At 40.9% G+C, this 27152-nt stretch overlaps 1 protein-coding gene across 1 annotated transcript; it reads right to left on the bottom strand.

Moving 5' to 3' along the window:
* Nucleotides 1-8950: 8950 nt before the first annotated feature.
* Nucleotides 8951-26644, bottom strand: IFNAR1 (interferon alpha and beta receptor subunit 1). The gene is made up of 11 exons (XM_031612523.2): nt 25948-26644; nt 20966-21086; nt 20083-20276; nt 19272-19432; nt 18058-18205; nt 17032-17146; nt 16059-16261; nt 14726-14880; nt 13820-13973; nt 11496-11650; nt 8951-10528 (listed from the first exon to the last, which is right to left on the bottom strand). Exons 1-11 carry the CDS (start codon nt 26051-26053, stop codon nt 10304-10306), a joined length of 1737 nt encoding a protein of 578 aa, XP_031468383.2. The 5' UTR covers nt 26054-26644; the 3' UTR covers nt 8951-10303.
* Nucleotides 26645-27152: the final 508 nt, after the last annotated feature.

Genomic DNA, 27152 nt, shown 5'->3' with positions numbered 1-27152 from the left:
TGAGAGCAGCGACTTGAGGAGCCTGAGTTCCCACCAGCTCTCTTCTAACTTGGTGTTTTTTTACCACCTCTCAGAAATCAGCCATTCTGGGAGCATGATAGAGGCATGCTGGTTTGGGAATCCACCCATCACTGAGAAAGGATTTGCCTTTGACTGGAAGGAGTGGTGGTACGCAGTCAAAAACACCAGTCATGAGAAATGAGGTTTTTAAAGACCATTTAAAAACGTTGCATTTCTCTAAGCTGCTTTTAAATAATCTTAAAGTAAAAATAGGTCTATGGCAATTATCTCACACCAGGAAAGAGATTTGTTTTGTATCTTAGCCAGTGTTTGAATTTTAATTGGAGACTTGGCTTTGGCATATTTTGCATTTTGATTTTATAGCACATGAATATCTCTTTTTTAATTAGCAATTCCTATGTGGGCATAAGGTAGAAAGAAGAGGAAGAGATCAGGAGGAAAGAGATAAACACCTCCTGCCCTTGATCTGGTTTTTATATTCTGAATTAGAGCATTATTCAGTACATTTACCAGAATTGATCAACTAGAACAGACTTTCCTACAAGGTAATATACTTAAGCCCATTTAAGGTATGTATTTCAGCTCATTGTAGTGCTTAAATTAAGAAGAAAAAAAAAAAGCCTTAGTGATTCATTTACAGTAATTATCTGATGAAATATAAGCTCCTAGAAGCAGAGAGGAAGTATAATCAGTCCTGGCGTGCTTACTTAAAGCAGCTTTCGTAACCAGCAAAAACAGGAGTGGTTGTGTAGATAGACAAAAACCCTATGTATGCTATGGACAAACTTGTCTACCAGACCATTATTTTTAAGACAGGGCATGTCTTTGTATCTGAAAAGTGACCGTTAAGGTAAGAAGGTGCTTAATGTGTTGTTGATGCTGAATAGTTACATTAGCAAAAAGATCACACTGGCAGAGAAACAAAAACCAACTTCCTCAAATATTGACGTTCAGCTACAGCATTGCTTGGAAGACAGAGGTTTTGGTGTGGGAATTTCCAAGAGTCAAGAGTAGGAGGTTAAAACAGATGGATTCCGTAAGCAATGTTTTTTGAAGAGGGGATCCGGAAGCACATCAGCTGATTGGATATTAAGCATTATTTCTGGTGGTGGAAGGCATGCAGCACTGGGAGGTGACCTTAAAAGCATTTGCAGAAAACATGAGTATCCCACAGTGGTTAGATGTAAATAGCTCAGTTTTTTTCTTGGAGGCCCCCATATTGTGGGCACATCCAGGCCATGACCACATTAAAGGGACAGGGAGAGAATCTCTGGCTTCCCTCCTGACCACAAGGCGGGCTCCTCTGGCCCATTGCAAAAGGGCAGCCCACTGACCCAACTACCTGGCACAACTCTATTCAAGGTTAATTGAACCTTGAATCACTGTGATGCCGACTGATTACTAGATCAGCACAAGGGAGTGGGGAAAGATCTGGGAGCTTGAGGCTGCTGTTGAAGAGAAGTAGTGCTCATAAATCCAAACAGCTCTAAAATCAGCACTTCACAGAATGGCTTGGGTTGGAAGGGACCTCAAGGATCATGAAGCTCCAACCCCTCTCTGCCACAGGCAGGGCCACCAACCTCCACGTTTAATACTAGAGCAGTTCAACCTGGCCTTGAACACCTCCAGGGACAGGGCACCACAACCTCTCTGGGCAGCCTGTGCCAGCACCTCGCCATTCTCTCTGTAGAGAACTTCCCCCTCACATCCAACCCAAATCTTCCCTCCCTCAACTTAAAGTCATTTCCCCTTGTTCTGCCATTATCTATCCTTGTAAAGAGTTGACTCTCCTCCTGTTTGTAGGCTCCCTTTAGGTACTAAAAGGCTGCATTGAGGTCACCCCGCAGCCTTTTCTCCAGGCTGAACAAGCCCCGCTCCCTCAACATGTCTTTGTAAGGGAGGTGCTCCTGTCCTCTGATCATTTTAGTGGCCCTCATCTGCACCTGCTCCAACAGCTCTCTGTCTTTCTTGTACTGGGGCCCCAGACCTGGACACAGTGCTCCAGATGGGGATGCAGGAGTGTGGAGTAGAGAGGGACAATCACCTCCCTCTCCCTGCTGGCCACCCCTCTTCTGATGGAGCCCAGGATCCCAGCTCTTCTGTAAAGCCAGATTGTAACCTGCAAGACTCTCTCACACTCAACAACATCATCCATTCTTTGATGCTTACTGTAGGTATCGTGCTTACTGAAAAGCATAAGTGGAGCTTTAGGACTCAACCTTCACTCTCGCCTACTTTGAAGGGGTGTGGCCAGCACCACTCAGGCTCTTGATGAACAAAATCCTAATTAGACTCTGTCCTGGCTATCCTCAAAGCATTTCTTTCAGGCAGCTTTCCACTGGGACACCCTTCTCTGGGCACACACGAGGATGGCTAAATCACCTTGTCTCACTTCTGCAATAAAGCATGCCAAAAAGTTAGAGAAGGATCAAAAGCAGAGCTTTCATGTTTACAAACATTCAGAAGAAAACATACAGATCCACCCAAACTGGATGGCTGCAGTCCAACACCATTTTGGGATCCACTTGAAATTTGATCTCAGATACTTAGTTGTAAAAAAAAAACGGGGGGGGTGGGGGGGTGGGAGGGAGGCGATAAAATAAAAACAAAAGACTGACAGGACCTGGATCTCTCCCACCCAACTAGTAAAATTAACTACTGCCATGAAGTTGGGCATCATAAATAAATAAAGGTGGAAACCAACTGCTCAAAATATTTCCTCTTGCAGGATGATTAATGACGTATGCCATCTAGCTGCAATTGCATTGTTTTTCCTCCCTTATGATTTTGAGCTTATTAGGCCTCGTATTAAGCAACAGGAAGCAATTTGCTTTTGTCAAGTGTTTTTCCTATCAGTTTGCTGAGCCATGAGGGCTCTGATGAAGTACACTGACACAGGAGAAAGGGGGAAACCTCCTTCCAGGGAACAAGCAGCAAAGGGATTGCCATGTGGTGCCATAAAACCACCAGCTGTGTTTAACTCTACTGAGAAAGCAAGAGTCTAGGTAGCTCAGTTTGTGAGTTTTGATTGTTTTGCTTTGTAGGTTTTTCTGAGGAAGGAGGATAATTGAATGATTTCATTTGTCTAAGCCTTCCTGCATTCAAGTTCTGAGGTACAAGCTAAGACACTTCTCTTCCTGGGGGAGAGAAGGCTCCAAGAAGACCTGAGAGCAGTCTTTCAGTATCTGAAGGGGGGGCTATGAGAAAGAAGGGAACAGACTCTTTAGAAGGGTCTGTTGTGACAGGACAAGGGGAAATGATTTCAAACTAAAAGAAGGGAGATTTAGACTGACTACAAGGAAAAAAGTTTTTTTTACCATAAGGGTGGTGAGGCACTGGAACAGGTTGCCTAGAGAGGAGGTGGATGCCCTGTCCTTGGACACAATCAGGGTCAGGCTGTATGGGGCTCTGAGCACCTGATGGAGCTGTGGGTGTCCCTGCTCATCATCCCTGCTCATCACAGGGTGGTTGGACTAGGTGGCCTTTAAGGATCCCTTCCTATTCGAAGGGTTCTATGCAAGCAAAGAATTTGGCCTAGCAAATTGGCAGAGGATCTGGAAGCAAAGGCAGAGACACAGTTTTTCACCTGGACAACCGTATGGGATCTGAATGCCAACACATGGGGTCCTTCCGGGGCCCACTCACGTCCTGCTTTCACCTTACTAGACAGAAGACTTGGAGAGAGTTCACATCTCAGCTTTTCCGAATCACAATGACTGAACTCAGGAAGACACCACCAGTTCTGAAACAAATCATTTCGCAGTTTTGACTTCTGAGGCAAAGATCTTGATCTTCATTGTGTATAGCTGTGAAACATGCTTTAAAATAAACATTTTCTGACTGCACGGTTTGACAGGAAAAAAAAAAAATCTGACAGTCCATCAATGAAAGATGAAACTCAATCTCTGGGTGCTAAATAGATCAAAAGTTTGACCACTACTACACTGCTGTGCATAGTTAAGGGATCATACCCCACCTTGCTGTGTAAGGTGGTGATATTATGTACTGAATATGATGTCCTGTGATACAGGGAAGAAAGAGAAACAGAGTCCAGGACTTTTAGGATAACAGTGAGTTTATTATACTCTGAGATACAAAATCTTTATGAGCCCATCAACCCATTCATCTGTTTCCCTTTTGTCTGAAATGAGCACTGACGGTGATTCCAGTTTTCCCGAAGACTTCGGGCGTTCTTAGAAAGATAAAGAGAGGGAAGTGAATCTGAGTTAGGAATGGTTTGGGACCACTGTGAAGCAAAGATATGTCTGATACAAGACCTAGAGGTGATGTCAAAATATGCAACTTTTGAGAAATATCCAGGAAATAGCGACTGTTACATCTCTTTCTCTGAAATTGGATGGAATTGAATCTGTCATCCTTATCTGTCACTGACTTATAATGAAAATCTCCTCCATTGGGACATTCAGCAAGGTCCCTCAAAAAGAAACAGGCAGGATGTGTTTAGAAATGGTAATGCCTTAAGTTAGCTTTAGATATCATAACCAAAGGCCATCTATGTGTTCAACGTTTTAGTCTGCCAAGCATGATTAGATGCTTACTGCAACATCCTTTGGGGACCCTGGGGGAGGGAAACAGGTAACTAAAGCTGGGAAGCTATATTGATTTATGTCCTTCAGGTTACTCTTGAAAATTCTTTAGAGTTGAGGGCTGCAGTGCCAGTATAGCAGAACTTTGATGTGTTAATGAAACCTCTGATTAAATCTCAGAGGCCTCTGCATGAAGAAGTTCTGGCAAGTGAGAAGATGCACAGTATGGGCAGAAATGGGCATCATTCTCCTCCTAGAGGTAGGATTTGAGCTCTTAAAAGCGTTCTGGGAAAACTTTGTTTGAAGAAGATGCTTCATTCCAGGTGCTAGATAATTATTTTTTATGCAGACAGTAAGCCCTTGGCACTTAAAGATTTATGGTAGAGAACATTCCTGAAGTACAACTGGTATGGCAATTGATCTAGAAAGCAGGCTGAAGGCACTGGGGAGCCCAACTTTCTTCTAAAGATGCATACAGACTTCTCATATCTGATTTAGACTTTGCATACTTTCTCTGCAGGTGAACAGACGGATCCTACGCTTAGAGAAATTACACTGCTGTATGCATAGGCAATGGCATCCCCTTGTGACCTTTTCCACACGGGCTTAAGGAGAGTTACTGTAGCCATTGGCCTTGGGTTATGCATGAGGAGATGGGAAATCGCTGCTGTGGATCAACACAACCCTGATGGCTGATAACCATCTCCGGAAGTCATTGCAGGCAGAGAGAAAACAGGGTAAAAGTGAGGGAGAATCACAGATCTGATGCGGCCACTACTGGCAACATGACTGCAGGCAGCCAAATTTTCCATTCAGTGTGGCACAGAAGAATCAGTATGAAGAGCGAGTGGGGGATGAGAGAAAACTGGTCATACCAGAGAATTGAATAAGTGCTTAGGAGCTTATTTTAAAAAAGAACCAAGAGCACAGTTTGCGAGGAAGGCAAGGGCGGAAATTTGCTATGACTCAGCCAAAAAATTCAATGGAACTAAGGGAGAGGCATGCTGCTCCTTTCATAAACACATCAGCATGGACAGGAACGGCAGAAGCAGCCAGGGTGAAAAGTAACCTAGCCAGAATAGCATGCTGTGCAGTAATTACATTGATGCCAGAACAAGATTAAAAAATATGTACATAAAAATTAGACAGTCCCACTCTTGCAATCTGGGCTACAGTGACAACATGCAGCTGTTTTCTGAGGCTTCATTCATAGAATCAGGGCTTGTAAGCTCCGTGGAGGAAATGAACTCTGGAAAAAAATAACTAATGGAAAACATGCTTGAGATGAAGACAGCTACACCAATACGTATATGCATGTACATACAGTACACACACGTACAAGGAGAAGCTGGTGTAGAGAAATCTTTTTGATCCTCCTATGGAAATACTTAAGTACATATATAAAAAAAAACAAGGCATCATCAGTCCCATGGGGAAGAAGACATAAAATGCTGCTAACACCTTCAGCTATGATCTTTCCTATATGTGTGTTTTACTTCAGTGCACAGATAGGACATAACTGTATGTTCAGTCTGATCTTTATCATATGTGGGAAGGAAGAGACACTCTGCTGTAGCTTTGCAGCTATGGAGCTATAAAATCACCCCTATTCATTTTCTTCTTCATACAGGTCTTTCCTAAGAAAGTTGTGTAAGTGCACAGAGCCAGGAACACAAAGATTTCAGAGAATCATTTGAGTTGAAGGTTCCCTCAAAGCCATCTGACTCCTGCAATAAGCAGGGACACCCACAGCTCCATCAGGTGCTCAGAGCCCCATCCAGCCTGAGCTTGAGTGTCCCCAGGGACCGGGCATCCACCACCTCTCTGAACAGCCTGTTCCACTGCCTCACTACCCTTATGGTAAAAAACTTCTTCCTTATACCCAATCTAAATCTCCCTTCTTTTAGTTTGAAACCATTTCCCCCTGTTCTATCTAGAGGCCCCGGCCTCTACTCCCTCAGCTCTTGGAAGTAAAGTTTGAATTCGCTTCTGTAAGACCAGCAGAGGGAGCACAAATCATTGGGTACCAACACTGCTCACGGAGAGAAATGTCAGGAAAAAAAAAACCACAAAAAAACACTTCCTCGTAGTTGGATGATAAAACCTGACAGGTTTGTAATTAAATAACACTCAGTGAAAGTGAACACAGTTACTAGAACCTAAGAAGAGCTGACATCACCATCGTTTTCTTTTTGAGCATGCCTTGCTTTTGCTGTCTTAGGCAAAATGAATGAGCAAGGCAGCAATTACATCTGGTACTAATTATGAGATTCTTTTCCAGATGCCAGAAGCTGCACAACAAACAAAATTAGTTACAAGCATAGGATTTTTCTTTGTTGTTGTTGTTGTTTCTCCATGGCAAAACATTGATACGTGGTCAAGCATAAGATAATTTGATGTTATGTCATTTGCTGTCGGATTAACTAGCTCAGACATGATGCTTGTATGGTGGTAGGTTGGCACAGAGCAGAGCTCAGCGCTGCCCCTCTGCTCCCTGTGAGGAGCTGCAGCCGCCATCAGGCCTCCCCTCAGCTCCTCTGCTCTGGGCTGAGCACGCTGAGGGCCTCAGCTGCTCCTCACACCTTTCCCTTCTAAATCCAAAGATACCACTAAAGAGATTGCCTACCAACTATATTTTTAGCTTACAACATCAAGCGTTTGATTCTGAGATTTAAGAAAACCCTAAAACCAAAATCCATTCCAGAAGCAGAAGCCATGGGAAAGTCATGGCGTACGTGACCCAGCATGCAAAAATGGTTACCAGATGCTTGTTTCCTTCCAACTAAAAACCCCATGAGAGGAACCTTCTGCTGCGCTATCCTCATTCCAAATTATCTTCCAAGTAGAGGAGACCACATTCCAACATATTCCAATAATATTTCATCGAGTAAGGTCTCAAATCCCATTGTTTTTGCTGAACTTGCTTACATATGTCAGTACTGACAAATCCTTCTCTACAGTCTACATAATGAATTTGGCTATTAACAGGGCTGTATCCAATCCCACTGAATAATTCCAGTGAAAATGGTCAAACGTAGTTCCTCTTCAGATTTCTTCCAGAGTAAAGAGTTAATACTAATTTTCTCTTGGAAATATTTTCAACAAGGAAAGAGGACAAACACTGAAAGTGTCTTATTCTTTAGAAAGACTTTGGGAACTGGAAATAAAAACAAACAGAAAACCATTTGAACACAGTTCCTCTATGCATTTGTGATCAACTCATCTTAGAAGCTAAGCTGCAGAAGTTCCAACTTATTTTCCAATAATTCTGGATACACCTGAAACAAGAAGAATGGGAATGCATCAGATATGTGAGAACTTAATTTTTCCTGTTTATTAGATAATATATAAGCAGAATGAGCAGTTCCATGATAAGGTTTTGTTTTTACTGCTTCAGGAGACATTAAAAAGAACTGATTCATCTTAGAAGTACACTTTATTTATAAATGTGTGTACGGATGCACATATCCGCATAAATGTATGTATTCATTACAGTTCTTCTGTATTCTTACAAAAAAAAAAAAGGTGGATTACATGCAAATTAGGAATTCTGCCCATTCTGATTAACATTTGCTGTAGTCTTTGCTATCGATTGAGGTCTAACAGCAATATTCCCTCCTATGAAATTGCTGTTTTCCAAAGCACCAAAACCTGGGGAGGCAAACAATAACTTCACTGGAAATAGCTCACAGTTATCAAAACAACATTCTGCAGTCAGCTGCTGAAATACCAGAGGAATCCTTTTCCCTAGATGGACAGGAAAAAAAAAAAAAATCACAAAAAAACCCAGAAAACAAATAATGCCCCTCCCAACCTTACCTCAGAAAAATGTTTAGAATATCTTTACTTTTGAAAAATCCCAAAATGAAAATACATCCCCAAGCCCTACTGTGGAAGTTGGTCACAATTAAGAATAGCAGTCTGAACTTGTTGAGGGAAAAAAAATATCCAAGAAGGCCCATCAGAACATAAAGCGCTATGAGGAGCAGTTGCATAAACAAGTTGCATTCTCACAGTAGAAAAGCAAATTTGACTTTGAAGCAAAATTACTTTGAACAGACCGCACAAAGAACCAACTTGATACTGTCTTTCATCTGCTACAGCCATTCACAGAGTGGAGCTTCTTAGCACTAAGGGTGAGATGCTGACATTCCCATTTGTCAGTTTAAGCTCTGACTCAGACAGTGTACTTGGTACTTCCACTCTGAACTGCCTAAACCATGCATATTCCCACGTAAGCTCTAATTACGTTTTTATGTGATATTCTTCACACAGTGTTTTTCTGGAAGGACAATACGAGAGAATCATGGGGATTTCCAATGTGCTATAGCATCAGTGCTGCCATTTTGGAAATAGACAGAATCAAGAAAGGGCTAAAGAAGTAAATGTGCAAAATTTATTAAGTTCTTCAATGAACACCGGAACATGACATTTATAAAATTAGAACACATTTTTGAAATAAAAAAAATAATAGAAAAACACCAGCAGTTGCTTGCTGTAATACACAATGGCCCACTTGTAACTCAAACCTAGTTTATTCTAAGTCATTTCTGTTGTAAAAAATAATCTATAAAAAATAAAAATACTTTGAAAGAAGAAAGTGATATGCAAACAAACATAACTGCAGCATCTTTACAATTTGTACAAAAAACTGGCTGTTGGCAAGAAAATACTGAGTTGGAAAAGCTTTGAAGGACAGTATCCTTACCATGCTGTTAGAAGGCATTTTCTAAATACAACTTGGATATTTCTACATACAGAATAAAGTTTCACATTCGCAAATCCCATTCAGTTACAAGAGTTCTTCTGGTTGTGTAGCCATGAAAGAGGAAAAAAAAAAAAAGAACAGGATATTCATCTTAATATGCCTTATCATCAAGGTAATTGTTGAAGTATTTTTCAAAGTATTATTTGGCTACTTTATGTATTCATTGGCTGCCATCCTAAATGCAGCACAATGCAATTTGACCATACCTTTATTTACAAAGTGCTTCCACTGTGACCTTTATTTTCCACAGTGCAGTGCCTTCTCCCCGCTTGGAACTTGCCCATGTTACCCAGAGCTGTGGGAGAAGAGCATCCTGATACACAGCTTCACACATGGAATTGGGCACTGGGAGCACCTGGCAGCCACGACTATAAGGAATTTTAAAGGGATGCTCGGAGGAGTTGCCTCATTGAGGCTGTTGTCTTCTTTGCTCTGGATACTTTCCAGAGCATACTTTGCTCTGGACCTACTGACTCAAAAAACACTGTCTTCAAGGGGGCTGGAAGATGCCAGAGAAGTACTTGAAATGGTACCTGGCATCAACTTTCTTTTGCCTGCATAAAGATAATCTAAGGACTCTGTCAAAGTACACGCTGGCACTCAAAATAAACCTGTAAGAGAGAAATCCTTCTTGTGCAACACAGTAGGCTTTCACCAAGGTTATCAAGTTCAAGTATACAAAGCATACAGATCTCTTCTCTGTATTTGGATAGTATTCCTTTTATCATCAGATGACTATTCAGTCAAAATGGGGTAAGCTACCAGAACTCCAGTGTGCTTTAACTGCAGTCAGCTGGCAGCAGAGAAGGTAGGTAATTTGCCAGTTACAAAGTGCAGATTTGGAAACTTCGGAACAAGGATCCCAAAGTCATACAGTCTTTATTAGGCCGAAGACTTTCATAATTATAAAAAGTCCAAGTGTTTATTATACTGCAAGTCCCATCTTTGAATTTTATTTTCATAGAAGTTATAGTATGTCCTTTCCTAGTGTTTCTTCTGATCCTTTGCTCTGTGAGATATCATCGTAAGAGTAATTCCCTGAATCTCGACTGCTTTGTTTGAAATGTCTGTTGTCTTTAAAGTCAATTTTATTTACTTCTTCTGTGATGCTACTTTCAATTATGTAACAAATTTCTACTGGTTCTTCTGCAGCAGGCGCATATGGACTGCTAAAGACCTGTCCTCCAAAACCCTGCAAAAACAGAAGCACAAAGAAAGATGAACATTCACATATAACCTAAAAAATAACCCCACTTAACACAACCATATAACTCCACTACATTGTATCCAATAGTCACAAATTTTTCTACCTAAAACATGCAACCTGCTCTCTTAAGTTCAGGAATGAAAAGTCATGACAAAGTTTAGCTGCATTTATACATTGTTCTAGCAACCTCTCCTGCTATGTTTGCAGCTGTCAGTCATGTATATAACCACAATACTTCATTGATTATAGCCTTGAGACCACTCAAGAAATAAAAGGAATGAATGAAGCAAGCTGCTGCAGCATGACACCAAGCCTTACATAGCTCTCAAGAAGAGTGCCACTGTCTGTTCCATGTGCTTCAAATCTATTATCTGAAATGGTTTTTATATCAAATAAATACACACAGCTTTAATTACGTTATCAGTATTCTACTGAACAAAAGAGCTAAAATGCTGCCTTACGAATTAAGTTCAGATTAGCCCTTGAAAACTAGAGAGTAGGCTTAAATTATAGCTGTATTCAGAAAGCTCTGCACATTACATATCATAAGAGCCCTAAGGAGAAGTAGACACGTTAGGAAGGCCACACACTGCTCAAGTCAGTAGTCTGGGAAACACTGAAGAAAGCTGCGTGAGGAGTAGATATGCTTCAAAATACAGAATCATGATTCTATGATACACCCACATTCCAAAATGTATCCACATTTACATGTGTCTCTGTTTACTCTAGAATGGGATCACTATTAAGTACTATGCCAAGCAGAGCTCGGAAACTGCACTATCACCCTTTTTGGGACTTGAAATGAAAGGATGTGAGTAAGACACAGCGCCCATTCTGTGTTATGCAGAATTCTAGAAAATGATACTACCCAATTTTTCCCTTGGGCATTTTTCCATCACATTTTCTGCTCATTTTTCTGCTTAATGAATAAGAAAAATAAATCTCATCTTACCTTTATGTTCAGAGGAGTCTGGCATGAAGGAAAGAACATGTACTTGATTTTATTGTAGGCTTGATACAGGAAAAAAATAACAAGCGATGCCACAATCAAGACAACAATCAGCGCAACTACAAATGTTACTAAAACAATCAGAGGTAAGCTTTTACCTAAAGAAGGAAAAAAAAAAAACAATAAACCAAACATTTAGTCTAGGTATTCATGAACTACCAAGATTAAAACAGATGTTCTCCAAATCTGATACAGTGCTTATCATAGAATTTCACAATCCTACATCACTATAGCCAGGCACGATGATCATTATAAAAATGATGTCATCTTTATACCTTAAGTAATTTCATTAAAATCACAGCACAAGAGATTTATCAAAGATGAGAACACAGGAATCTGCATACAGGATCAGAACCACGATCCAGTGATTCCCTTACTACCTGACAGCAGGACAGAAAGGCTGCCCTCAGACAACCACATGAAGAACCTGATGTACACAAATCTGTTACCCTGCTGGCTTTAGCCCCAGACAACATAATATGAAACTAATGGAAATATGGGAGCAAACATTTCCACATTATGGAAATTTCCATGGAAGGAGAATGGACAATTAAAACAGTGAAGTTGGCTGCTGGCTTTTCAGCCAGGAAATGATTAGACCGGCCAGACTTGAAAGACTCTAGGAGCACAAAAAAGTTTCTTTGACAGGAAAGGAACTCCAATTCTAAGATTCAGATGACTATGGCCCAGTCAGTAGGGAGAAAAAAGATCTAGCAAGCAACTTATTTATTTCTTTCAGACAAGTATCTAGGAATAAACCAATCCCAAGCATATTCCAACTATTTCCTATACTGATAATCTAGACACCAGCTCAACTTCTTACAGTTCTTACTTCTTAGAAACCTATGGAAGTATAGAAAATAAGATAAATTTCACTTCAGTGCTCAAACATGGTCCCGTATTCCTGTTTCAACTCAAGAACCATAGAAAGGCTTCTGACAGGCAAGGCTCAGTTCTAAGACTTAAATTTTGAACCTTGTGGTAGAGATATAGAAAGCAGAACCCAGCTTTTGATAGCAAAATATTGTCATCAAATAAACCTTTCAGCTGAATAGTCATAGATTGTTCAGTGATGAAGTTCAAGAGTTCTGCAAGCTTCCTTCTATTCTACTCCTCTATTCTACTTTGCAACGTATTCTCTGGCTCCATCAGACAATCCAACTGAAGGGAGATTGAACACACGATAATAACAGGAAACACTTTACAAATAACTTAGAGGAGACAATCAGGTCTTTTTAATCTCTATTTCCAGTTAGTATAAGTGATCAAAGAACAAAAACATTCCACACTGAGATATAAGAACATCTGGGAAGCACATGGCATGATCTGTGTGACCCCCAATATGGAGGCTGGAATGTACTTCTTGGTCTTAAGCAGTTTAAGTACAATTGGGCAATATGGGGAAATTTAATCTTTAACCAGTCAAATAATTAAAGAATTTATTTTATGAAACTAAAAGAAAGTAACATTTAATTATTTTTAGGCTTAATAAAGACAGGAAGTGAGGACAATATAAATCAGTAAGTCACAGAAGTTTATTATGTGAGAAAATAATAATATGATTATTAAATTTTCTTAGTCTTATATCAGTCTTATATCTTATATCAGTTGGATAGTTCTTTATTTTTTTTCTAGTGCTAAAAGCTCTTACTAAAAGAAAACCAGCCAAATTAAATTCAGCAGTTTAACATACCCTGATGTTGACTGAATACAACCCATCCTCACAGCTACTTTCATTTTGCACAGAATGTGCAAACGAGTTAGTAAAAGGTCTGAGTGTCTTCATCTGTCATTTGTCCCCTAATGTGTCCCCCTCACACTTGAGAGTAGGATTTTGTTTTTAATTTACTTAATTCACAAAATAATTAAGACAACTCAAGAATAAAATATTCTTAAAACCTAGAGATTCCCTGCACCCACATAACCATATTTAGGAAGTAATGCACATTAGGGTGTGCTATTAACAAGCTGGAATTTAGTTTAATCCATAATCATTACAGTGACTATTCTGAGACAATTTCTAAACTCAGATGTACTTTGGAATAACCACAATGCAGTTTTGTTGAGGTCAGAACAGAAGTAACGTATCAGTACAGCAACAGGACAGAACACAGCAGCAGGGACAGACCTCTGCCCAAATGGGTGCTGACTTGGTAAGGCTGTTATGTCATGCTGCAAATACTTCCTAACTAGTGAGGACTGCAAAGGCCTGTGAAGTGTTAACAGTTTCAATTCCATAGGTGTAACAAGTCCAAAGTTCATCCTACCTCCAGGTGTCCCGACGCATTCCTCTTTGCTGAAATCACTGCTTTTGTTGTAAGCTTGTGAGAATGCTTGTACTTTCACACAGTACAGAGTCGAGGGTGTCAGATCAGAGACTGTCGCTATTGTCTGTTTTGTTTCTTTCATTTTTACTTCCTCCTGAAAAAGAGCAAAGTAAAGTGCACGTACATATTACAAGAATCACTCAACCAATCAAGAGTTTCGGACTCTGCTGAAGAAGTAATTCTGTAAGTAGCTGGATACCATTCTGCACTTAGATTGAATAAAACAGAAGAACCATATAACTCTAAAGCAAGCTGATTCAGAAAACATTTATTGTCAAGAACATACCATTTTCACCATACCAAAATTTTGCAATCAAAACTGATGTAGTCTGCAAAATTAAACTCCTTCCGGTTACTGCTTTCCTAGTCCCACAAGTTTATACACACACATTTACCAATTATGATAAAAATACTTTGCTCTAAGAACATTTAAAGACTATAGAGAGATGTATTAAAACATGAACTGGAAACATTCAAGGCTTCATTACTGTATTATACACGTAGGTATAAAACTGCAAATACAGAAATAAGCATTTAAGAGGCAGGAATCTACATTAGGACAAGAAACCTCTGTTCAAAGCAGGCTGTTTGGCAGCTTTATGAAACTCAGAGCATAGCTCTACAAAATCATTACATGGCCACACGAATGAAAAAAGATCAAAATCTCTTCAAGTTGCAATGCTAGACTTTTTAAAAGAATCTTTCACAAAAACAGGCAAACAGGTACCATGACTGGCACACCACGTAGGTGCCTCTTCTGAAAAATAAGCTTCTTGAGAACTTAAATGGAGTATTCATATCATAGCAAATTGCACATACTATTTTAAGCACTTGATGGCTTCATACCTCATTATCTGATGAATTCTTCCAATACAGAACCTGGTAAGAAAAATCGTAAAGGTCACTCATGATTTCACTCTCAGGTCCTCCTGGAGGAGTAATCTTGATATGGAGCAAAACATCACTGATGTCCACCTTTATATCCGGAGGGCCAAATTCATCTTCAGACATTAAAAAAAAAAAAAAAGGTTAAAAATAAGACTGACAGAATAGAAATAACAATACTGAATAAAACACAGCCATTTAAATCTATGAAAATTTTAAAAAATGTGTATTTAAAACCCTGACTTGACTAGTAGCTTTACCTGTATGTATCTGCACGTATCTGTACGCATAAGGGCAACTCCAAAAGTACTGCCTCCTATTTTATTATGTTGAGCCATGACAACAGAGGTGGATGCTGGTGGTACGGCAGTAGAGGCTGAACCTTCCCACCAATATCCCATTACATGTTGTTGTCGTGTGACAGACAGCAGTGGAGGGGCAGTTTGACACAATGATGTTTGACATGGAAGTGTGTATGAAGCAAAGGTGTGTCACTGAATTCCTCTACATGGAAAAAAATGGTACCCACTGATATTCACCGACACTTGCTGAAGGGAAACCAAAAAGTGGATGTGAGTACAGTGAAGCAGTGGGTGGTGCATTTTAGCAGTCATAAGAGACATGAAAGACAAGCCATGGACAGCCATGCACAGCTGTCAGACTACAAAGCATGAAGTATGTCTCAGCTCATCCATCATCAGTATCTAAAGGGGAGCTGCAGGAAAGAAGGGGTTAGTGTCTTTAGCATGGTCTGTAGTGACAGAACAAGGGGAAATGGCTTCAAGCTCAAAGAGAGTACATTTAGGTTAGATATAAAGAAAAAAATCTTTTACAGTGAGGATGGTGAGGCACAGGAATAGGTTGCCTGCCCAGTGAAGCGGTTGATGCCCTGTCCCTGGAGATTTTCAAGGTAAGGCTGGATAAGACCCTGGACAACCTGATCTCTTTGTGCCAATGAAGGATGGGCCGTGTGGTCAACATTTTCCTAGCAATAATACCATCATAGCAGCTGTGAAACAGCAGGTCACATTAGCCACCTCCACTGCTGCAGATGTTTATAAACAAAGCATGCAGGCTCTTGTTTATCAGTGATGGAAGCATACTGATGACTATGTTGAAAAATATTGTTTTGTAGCTGAGAATTTGCTCTATCAAAACTGTGTTACTCTCATCTTTTTATCTGTGGTAGTTTCCATGGAATTAAATAGGAGGCATCACATTCAGAGCATCTCATGTAGCATCAAATACAAGTTGGCTGAGAAATGAAAAAAATTAAGAAAGAATATCTCCTTACTTGTTACCAGAGGATCTACTTTTACATCTTTAGACAAACATGATTTATTATATTCATTCATGGCGTGCACACGAAAGTAATGAAATCCCGAAGTAGGTTTGATGACAGATGACAAATTGCATTTCATGTCAGTGATGTTTTCACACCCCGATACCTTCTGCCACCTTGAGGAGTAATCATCATAAAGGTCCTTTAGGAACCCACTGCAAGAGATATTTCAATGTCTTTTTATGACGTTGGGTCCACAAATTTTAAAAAACAAACAAACAAGAAAACTAGTTCTTCTATTTATAAGTGAAACAATGAAGTCAATTAAGTCAGGAAGTATAAACGAGTGCCTTACTCAATCCTCACTAGAAAAATTACATTCCTGTTGTTAACATTTTTACAAATCAAATTCAGATTTTTCAACATGTTCTATGAAGTTATTTTTATGTCACGTCAAAGGAATTCCAAAAGAATGCTGCTCTGTATGAGCTCTCTCTCGTCATTTTGATGCCAGTCACAGTATTTGTTCCACATACGACTGGACATTAAGGTGCATGCATATAGACATGACATTTTTCTTTTCCAAATGCTGGAAACTGACCAGAAGTAATCAAATATGTTGATAGTTGAAGCCTTGAACAACACCATTTTGCTCATGACTTCTAGTCATCTAATTCCTTCGCATTTAAAAAGGTACAAGGAAATGCAAGCTTCATATCTTAGAAGAAATGCTACTTAGAACATATAGAGAAGTAAATTCCATCAAGTATTCAGCACTCCTAAGACAAGTCTAGCATTCAGAATTTCTACAATACGTTGTATGCAATCCTTTAAAAAGCCACTAGATGAATTCAGTGTTTCACAGAATGTGTTAAAACACATTTACAAAGTATGTAACTTCTAGCAAGCGTTTGTAAAAGACAGTATATGACATTTAGAACTACACTACAGGTTTATACAGAGAGATGGAAATTGCTTAACTCACGTGAGATACTGTACGGTATAGTTCACATGTTCTTTATAGTGATTATTCCAAAGCAGATAGAATTGCATGTTCAAAGCAAAAACTCTCACATTCGTTGGACAAAGAAGGTCATCCACTGCTCAAAATAAGAAGTAGAAGTTACTGGGTAGTAATAAGCTTTATAATACATACAGCAACTTCTCACTGAGCGAGCATTCCTCACACAAATGGTCATGGTACACATTCAGGAACTTTACAGAACAGTTAAAAAAAATAATCAAAGTTATGTTTGAATTATAAAGATGACAAATTGATATGTTGTGTAACAACAGAATGTAAGCCTTTAACAATAAAAATATTAATTAAATTCATTACAGTTAAAATTAAGGAGAGATGCATGGAGATTTGTAGAAATAAACTAGTCCAGCAGTGACTTGCCTAAAAAACTATGTAAAATATACACAAACAAATACAAAGCAGTTCTGATGTACCATCCACTCAATCTAGAGTTTAATTTTCTACATTCCCACACTGTAATTTCTCCTGAAACAAATATTTAGGAAAATACTTAAAGACGCTTGAACAGCAAACAAAAGAATTTAAATGTAGACATGCAAAGCAAGTTATTAATTGCAAGCAAGCTGCACACAGCAATTCTTCAGAATCTGCAAGAATAAAGTTCAAAAGGCTTGCATAAAAGACATTTTTCTAAGCCTGGCTCCACTTCATATGCATTCTTTTATTACCTAATACAGAAAAGTATTTTATTTTGTCAACACACGCTTCCCTTTCCTCTTGATTCAAAGTCACAAATCCAAAAAAAAAAAAAAAATCAGTTTTCTAGTACAGAGAAAGTAGTGTTCACAATCCAAATCACTGGACAGAATTTGCCTCTAAGTGAAAACCTCTGTGTACTATAAAAACTTCTAATATCAATAGGTAACATTTTATATTGATTTCAAATAGAAAATTCTAAATAACGTGATGATTGCTGCTATACCAAAGTAAGTAGGAACTTGTTTGAAGCACGATGACTTCATACTTTACCTTTACGGGTGGTTTTTATGCAATGAATTGGACTGAACAGGCCTTCTCGATATTCCACAGGAACAATTACTTGAACTTTCAAACAATAGGTAGTCTCTGGAGCAAGACCATCTATTACATCCATAGGTAAAACCTTTTGATTTCTGGCCTGTAAGAGAAAATTGTGAATAGTATATGAAGATAACTGCTCTTCCAGATGAGCTGATTTTTAAGTATCCTTTCCACCCGCCAGGTTTCAGTCTATTTGTACAATATCACAGAAGCACAGAATGGTTTGGGATGGAAGGGACCTTCAGGATCACCTAGTTCCAACCTTCTACTGTAGGCAGGCATACCTCCCTCTGGACCAGGTTGCTCAAAGCCCCATCCACCCTGGCCTTGAATGTCTCCAGGGAGGGAGAATCCACAATGTCTCTGGGCAAACAATGTCTGTTCCAGTGTCCCATCACCCTCACAGTAAAGAATTTCTTCCTAATATGTAGTCTCAATGTACCCTCTTCCAGTTTAAAGCCATTTCCCCTTGTCCTGTCGTTACATGCCCTTACAAGAAGTCCCTCCCCAGCTTTCCCTAGGCAGTGCTAAAGTAGAGAACAAAGGACGATACATGTAGCTGATTCAGCGCTGAAAGGAAGTTTCTAACTTTGCTCCTTTACACATGAAACTAGATTTCCAGTTTCAGGAATGCAGAACAGCTCTGGATGAAACATAACTTACTGCACTTGAATTCCTCAGTTCATTGAACAAACACTTCCTCCTCTCCCTACCTGGCTGACCCAACGTGTCAGACACACAGCTTGTACTTATAAGAACTCCAGAAGATCAAATTAGCCTCTTATCTAGCCCTTACTCTTCCCTATCTTTATCCTACTGCAAGTGTTTCTTCCCACTGCCTTGAACTTTCTTTCCTTTCCCTGTTCCTGCTGGCTGACAGTGGATCCTGCTTCAGCTCATGTGAGATGGTTTCACTTCACCCCTCACTGGCTCTGGGATTTAAGAGAAATACAGCAATTCTCACAAAATATCTAATACAGACTTCTAGGAATACAAACAAACAAATTAAAAACATTAACAACTCAGCCACGTTGCAACAGTTACACCGCTGTTGTGTAACTAAACCAGCTACATATTTAAACAATTCAATTTTAGAGCATTCAACAATTAAGGCAAAGGTCCAGCAGTTATGGTAAACAAAAAAAATCAGAATATAATCATACCTCTTCTATATTGGATGAATTTTTCCAGATAACTACATTGTATCTAAAAACCAGAGGATTTAGCCACATTTTTCGGACCTGATTTGCTTCTGGAGGAGTAACCTTAATTTTAATGGCTCCATTTATGGACTGCAACGCTATTTCAGGGGGACCAATCTGAGCTGCAAATATGAGAAAGTCGAGCATGATGAATGTTTAAAGGAAAACAAACCAACATTTAAGTTACATTAATAATACACAGCTACTGTGATTTAATATCTTACTTTCAACTCTTTCAGGGCTGTAACAAAACTACAGGAAATTGCCCATAAGAACTTAGTTTTAGTTCTTCTCAGGTAATGACTCATGGAAATCTAACCTAAAATATATGACAATGTTCTCTGAAATTAAAATGCAGTATTACAAATGAACATTTTCTGTAAAGGAATGAAAAAGCTGGATTGTATTTTAAAATAAGTAAAGGAAAAAACTTAGCTCAAACAAATCAATCCAGTAGTACTGCACAGTAGCCTTCCTTCACTATCCTATAATGAAAAGCCAAGAAGTCAGTAAAAGACCTCCAGGAAAGCCCATTTCAGGGTGGTTTTCTGGAATCTTGAAAGACAGAGAGATAGTAAGATCCCTCAGAAGAACAGCACCACTATCAATATTTTTCCCTTTCCAGAAATTACCTGTAAGTACCTTACATTACTTTAAGGTTGAGAAAGTCACTAATTTATGATGTTGTAAGCAGAAGAAACCACATATAAGCCACAATAAAGTGCAGAAGGACATTTAACTAGATATGTTGCAATATGTAAGGAGCTCATACCTATTTCATATGGAATCATTTCAAAAATGCTAGACCATGGAGACTTGTCTTCCCTTCTTTCAGCCCTTATGCGCACGTGATGCACATCATAATCTGCAATTATTGCTGAAGAAAAGTCACATTCCCTGTGACTGACTTTCTGACAACCAGGTAATTCCCTCCATTCTGGTTTATCTGTCTGATGATCATCAAACCTGCGAGAAGAGGATAAAATAAAATAAAAATCAAAGCAATCTAAATCCTCAGTTTTCTTCACTTTCTTCTAAACGCTAGGAAGTATCAGTTTGCCTAGCATTTAGCACCAATTACACTGGTGCTGGTGATACCTATTTTGTCAGCCACAAGTTGATACCACCATTTAATTCATTACTTTAATCTACCACTTTATCAGTTTAACCTTTTTACCCAAGAGTATCAGACTTTGTAGACTGATAGCTAACCACTAGGTTTATTCAGCGTGTGAACACAGTGTTTGAGAGAATCAACAAAGAACTGTCAAAATCCAGAATTATTTCCTCTCTCAAATTTAGTTTGTGTGTGTTGACACAACCTAGGTCAAAAAAAAGGAAAGAACCCCAAAAAAACCCAGAGAAGAATCAATACATTTGAAAACTACATTTCCAAATGTACCACTTTATTGCCCAGTATTGAGAATTACTACTAAGCGTGCTCTGTGTTTATAACACATCCCCATCAGTAACAATCTAATTTTACATGTAAACTAGAAATGTGAAGGACAACTCTTGGATTCTACATCAAGAAATATCTTCCTAGAAATTTTACGTGGCAACATCAAGAAACATAAATCAATCAGTAAACCAATTTGCTCTGCTGTAGAACTCCAAGTCTGATTCTCGTGGCTCAGAATGAAGCTACTACTTACCATTGGTATTGTGCTGAAAACGTCACATTGGTACCATCCCCAGTGTAGTTCCATCTTAGGGTGAAATTTGAATCTACAGCATAAACCTGAATATCCTGAGGACTCTTCAGATTAGTCTGGCCTATAAAAAGACAATATCAAGCTATATAAGGATTGGGATAAGTAATTTTGACATAGTATGAGAAAGTACTTTTGTTAAAAAGAGTGACAGTGCAATAATTATCCCCCCTATCTCCCTTTCAAAAGCACAGTTGTAACATTCATCACATGAAGTTCACTGCTACGGGTGATTACAAGCAATCTGAATGCTTTCGTGCCATATTTTATTGGTTGGATCCAACATCTGGAGCTCAGCTGCAAACCACTCGGGACTGACCTAATGCTCTCATTTCACAGCTGTGGAACAGACAGCGCGTCAGACTTTGTGCCACACATTACTGCCACAAAATCAATGCATGGCCTTGAATATAAATCCCATTCAGTGAGATTTCCTCACACAGCAGGTCTTCTACCTCACTTAAGTCCTATGTTTTCTTTTACCCAAGGAACAGCACATAAAATGATATATGGAGGGCAAGGGTTAAATCTGAGGACACATATAAGAATGATCAAAATGTCAAGGGAAAGAGCGGTCCACGAGAGGAGAACTAACTTCTGTTAGGGAGACAGCCAACAGAAGGCAATATTAGATATGGATTAAAGTGTTCAAACTTAAATCAGGAAGCTTTGTGAAATAAAAATTACAGATTAATCATTGAAATGAAAATTTCAAAAGGGTTTTTTTTTTGGTGGGATCAAAGTAGAGGAAAGAAGGGAACATTTGTCAAAAAATTTGCTTGTTCAATGGCGGTCATGCCTGCACGTTGCCTTCATATAAATCTAAGCAGTATAAAATCATAAAATTGTTTAAGTTGGAAGGAACCTTTCAAAGGCCATCTGGTCCAATCCCCCGCAATGAGCAGGGAGACCTACAGCTCCATCAGGTGCTCAGAGCCCCGTCCAGCCTGACATTGAGTGTCCCCAAGGATGGGGCATCCACCGCCTCTCTGGGCAACCTGTTCCGCTGCCTCACCACCCTTACTGTAAAAAACTTCTTCCTTGTATTTAATGTAGACCTCCTCACTTTTACTTTGAAACAATTCTCCCTTGTCGTATCACAACAGGCCCTGATAAAGAGTCTGTCCCCTACTTTCTTGTAGCCCCTGTACCACAGGCTATGCTTTTACCCTATCTAAAAGCAGAATATAACAGCATTAAATACATTAAGGAGTTTTGCTCACAGTCTTTTTCCACTGTCAGTTGGATGTAGGCAGTAAAGGCTGGCATGACGTGGCATGGGAAAGCATGTGATGTTTTGGGAAATGGACTCAATTCTATCACAAAAGATGCCAAGCAATACTTCCTCACAGGAATTGCTGCATTTTGAGGCCTATCTGAACAAGCAAGTTCACAGCCAATGGCAGAAGCCATTCTGGTATCAATTCTCCAAATCCAGATGAGGAGCAAATCACTCTGAACTCCAACACAAGCCTTTCTGATGGTTGGATAGTGAATTCAGAAGGAATAGGTTTAGTAACAGGCCCAAAAGCAGATTATCATGAGCCTCAGGTTTGACTGCCTCTTTTCTCTGAGAACTTCCTCATGCAAGCTGGAACAACATTGACCCCAGCTTGACACTGATTCTTTTGTAATCCTCACAAATTGCTGGAACCAGGCACTAAGAGCTGTTTTCAGAGGCCAAGAAGCATCAAAATAAGCAGCTCTGCTCTGCACAAATGAAACTGCCGCTTCACTGAGCGCTTTGTCTGTGGGACTTCCTCCCTTTGGACTGCACGTGCTCAACTCTTGCCTGGTTTATGAAATGAGTCAAACACGCAACCTCAGCGCTACAAGCTGCTGTCCCATTAAGCTGCAGGTATCGCAATGTATTTGCTGCTGTTTTCTTTCCTGTTCCACTGCCAGCTGCTGCTGTAGACCAACACTGAACCAGATGGCCTTTTGGCTTCAATAGATGCGAAACACAGAAACAAAACACTAAAACCCCATAGCACTTGCAGATCTGTCCTGAATGTGATTAGGCATCTTCCTCCACGCCCTGGCTGGAAAAACAGATTACTACTTGTAAAGCTCTCCTGATCCTCAGAGACGACCCTGACAACTCGATCTAACACCTTCAAGAGGAAATCAAATTTCTTATGTGAGCTTAAATAACTATTTATTGAAGGTTCCAAGCCCCAGTTATCCTGCTCACTCCATCTCCTGCTTTCATTTTCCTCTGTAAGTCAAACTTACTAGTTTCCTGAATAATTATTATTCTTGTCTTATGCATTCTCTCCAAACAAACTCTCTTGGAACAATGTAACTCACCAGTCACAGTGCTCTAGCTGAGTTCTATAAATGGAGTCCAGCCTTACAGAAAACATGACCACACAGTTTCATTCTAATTAGCACTGCTACACCCCAGCACTTTGAGTTTTCCCCAGTATTTCAGGTTGGTTTAACACTGTTCACAATAACACAGATGTGCATAGGTGATCCATGCCTATCCTTTCACACAATAATCCCTACTTCCAGTGTTTTGCGTTTGCTTCCCTAAATCAATATCCTAAATTCCAATACAGACTAACCATGGAGTCAAGGAGTAAACTCCCATCACTTAATTCCCAGAGAAGCTTCATGATTTAGCTAGAAACGCAGTGTACAAAGCAATTCTTATCCCAAAGGCTCTGATTTCTTTGCTTGATTCAATGACAAAAACAAAAAGAATGCACCTCTACCTAGACCTTCAGTTCAACTTACATTCCTATCTCAGGGAGAACAATCAACCAAAAAACACCCTTTAAAGGTCATCACAGAATCGTTTGATTTGGAAGGAACCTTTCAAATGCCATCTGGTCCAACGCCCCTGCAACAAGCAAGGACACCTACAGCTCCATCAGGTGCTCAGAGCCCCGTCCAGCCTGACATTGAGTGTCCCCAAGGATGGGGCATCCACCGCCTCTCTGGGCAACCTGTTCCGCTGCCTCACCACCCTTACTGTAAAAAACTTCTTCCTTGTATTTAATGTAGACCTCCCCACTTTTACTTTGAAACAATTTTCCCTTGTCGTATAGCAACAGGCCCTGATAAAGAGTCTGTCCCCTACTTTCTTGTAGCCCCTGTACCACAGGCTATGCTTTTACCCTATCTAAAAGCAGAATATAACAGCATTAAATACATTAAGGAGTTTTGCTCACAGTCTTTTTCCACTGTCAGTTGGATGTAGGCAGTAAAGGCTGGCATGACGTGGCATGGGAAAGCATGTGATGTTTTGGGAAATGGACTCAATTCTATCACAAAAGATGCCAAGCAATACTTCCTCACAGGAATTGCTGCATTTTGAGGCCTATCTGAACAAGCAAGTTCACAGCCAATGGCAGAAGCCATTCTGGTATCAATTCTCCAAATCCAGATGAGGAGCAAATCACTCTGAACTCCAACACAAGCCTTTCTGATGGTTGGATAGTGAATTCAGAAGGAATAGGTTTAGTAACAGGCCCAAAAACAGATTATCATGAGCCTCAGGTTTGACTGCCTCTTTTCCACTGTCTCACCAATCTTATGGTAAAAAATTTCTTCCAATCTAGATCTCCCTTCTTTTAGTTTGAAATCATTTCCTCTTGTCCTGTCTCAGCAGACCCTGCTAAAGAAGTTGCCCCTTTCTTTCTTACAGATCCCTTTTAGATGCTGAAAATCTACTCATCAACTTTCCACATATTTCAGTTCCCTGGTATTTGCTACGAATCGTCCATCTGAATACAAGAAATAATATCTTTTAGCTTGCAGTAACATGTACGAAGACACAGAGTTTGCTGAAGAAGGCAAGACTCACAGTGCACTGCCGTGACTTGCAGATACAGATGTGGAAGGATTCACCACATCAACTAGTTTAGGTTTTGCAGCCCTAGAAAAAGCAGCTGTCTTATAAACTTCTTGTGAATCTTTAAATACCGTTTTTAAACCAACTGTCAAACTAAAAGTTGAGATGATACACCATTCCTCTCAAAAGGGAAACATTCTAACAAAAATGATTATTTTTGGTCTCCTACCTGAATTGTAAAGGCAAGCACAGCGTGAAAGTAAACAATTACATGTCCTACTACACGACTGCCAGGAGCTCAGCAACAGCCTGCTACTTATCATGTGTGGGTTAGAATCTATCATGGAAACTCTGTCTCAGCCTCTCAGCACCAGGCCTGCTACGCGTGGGCATGGAAGACAGAAAGAAAGCCACAACCAAACACAGCAAAGGCAGCCTGACTGCTGCTGACTCCATGGGCAGAACGATGCTCTAAGGCAGCAGGGTTATCACCAGGGCTTTCTGACTGAAGAACTACTGGTTTTGACAGGGCACAAGGTGACACTGCAGCCCAGCAGCCACTTCCACACACAGAAGCAGCACATAGCTTGCCAACTATTTTCTGCACTCTGTGTGGGTTAATTGAAGTAGCTGCAGGCAGCACGGCGCTGACAGCCCTGGGTTGTAACTTGGAATGAATGCACAAACCAAAGAGCTGGAAAGGGGAAGAGAAGAAGTCCCAGAGCTGCTTTTCTGCCCCAGCCCTGCCACAAAGGCACAGTGCAGACCCCACAAAGCAGCATTCGGTCTTCCCTCACGTTACTGCTCGTGAGATCACGTCCCGAAATCCAGCAGCGTCGTTTCCCTCGGTTCCCTACTTGCACTTCAGGCTCCGAGGCGCCTACGCAGCAAGTTAACGGGATCCCGAAGCCCGTTTCCCACACACGGACTCGCAGCACGCAGACACGAGGCGGGCACACAACACCGCCCCCCATCCCTCGCCTTCCCCTAAGCGCCCCAAAGCCCGGCGACGGCAACCGGACAGTCTCGGAGCGAGGGGCTCCACGGCCGCGCCGCCCCCACCTCGCCCCAGGCACGGCTCCAGCTGCTCCCCCCCGCCGCCGCCGCGCTGCACCGTACTCACCTGCGCACCGCGGGCACATCACGACCAGGAGACAGAGCAGCACAGCTGCTAGCGGCCCCACGGCACACGCCGTCCCAGCCATCAGCCCCCGGCAGCACTCACCCATACCGGAAACCTCTAGCGACTGCGCATGCGGCCTATCCCGGCCGCCAAGATGGAGGCGGTGCCGTGTGGGTGTGTTGTAAGGTTTGGGTGGGCGTGGGGGCCGCTCACGCGAAAAGGGGCTCTTGCGACAGGGTGCCTGCTACTGCTTACTGACAAAGAAAATTCAGGGAACCTCAAGATGGATTGTGCCACACACAGAGAGGGAAACCAATCCGTTGTTCAACAGTTAGGGCTGTTGTTTTGTAGAATCGCAGACTCGCTAGGGCTGGAAAAGAGCTCTAAGATCACCCAGCCCAACCACCAGCCCACCCCCACCATGCCCACTGCCCACGTCCCTCAGTGCCACATCCACACGGCTCCTGAACACCTCCAGGGACGGTGACTGCACCACCTCCCTGGGCAGCCTGTGCCACTGCATCACTGCGCCTGCTGAAAAGACATTTCTCCTAACACCTAATCTGAACCTCCCGTGGCATAACTTGAGGCCATTTGCTATCACTGCTACATGAGAGGAGACCCCTAACCTCACCACAACCTCCTTTCAGGTGGTTGTACAGAGCAATAAGCTCTCCCCCGAGCCTCTTACTCTCCAAACTGAACTACCCCAGTTTCCTCAGCTGCTCCCCATCAGACTTGTGTTCCAGACCCCTCACAGCTCTGTTACCCTTCTCTGGACACACTCCAGTGCCTCCATGTCTTTTTTTGTAGTGAAAGGCCCAAAACTGAACACAGCACTCAAGATGTGGCCTCACCAGGGCTGAGTACAGAGGAACAATAACCTCTCTGGTCCCACTGGCTGCATTGTTCCCAGTAGAAGCAAGGATGCCGAGCCCGTCCCAATCCTTGAGCACTTGGATGTGACAGTGAGTCTCATGTAAGTGGAGCTTGGACACAGCTCACTCTTGTTGCAGGCAAAAGTTCCATGACTAAAGAGCTCATTTTCACTTTCTCTGTTTTACATTTTTCATAAGATCACCCCACTGTAGTGCATGGGAAGGTAGAAGCAGGATTTTACTTCACTTGCTTCCACAGCAACGACACAGGTCGTCATAGCATTGTATTTGATGATGAGGAGTTGAAACTCCAATAAGCAAAGTTCT

Source organism: Phasianus colchicus, chromosome 1 (genome assembly GCF_987193195.1).
Source record: "Phasianus colchicus chromosome 1, bPhaCol1.hap1.1, whole genome shotgun sequence".
Classification (NCBI taxonomy): Eukaryota; Metazoa; Chordata; class Aves; order Galliformes; family Phasianidae; genus Phasianus; species Phasianus colchicus.
This window is presented reverse-complemented; position numbering and strand designations above follow the sequence as displayed.

Excerpts from the sequence above, each read along its gene's own strand:
- IFNAR1 (XM_031612523.2), bottom strand. The coding sequence starts at position 26,053 with ATGGGTGAGTGCTGCCGGGGGCTGATGGCTGGGACGGCGTGTGCCGTG. Across the intron at positions 17,147-18,057 it reads CATAAAAACCACCCGTAAAG|TGGATGACCTTCTTTGTCCA; the intron begins GTAAAGTATGAA and ends TATTTTGAGCAG. Across the intron at positions 10,529-11,495 it reads AGACTCCTCTGAACATAAAG|GGTTTTGGAGGACAGGTCTT; the intron begins GTAAGATGAGAT and ends CTGTTTTTGCAG.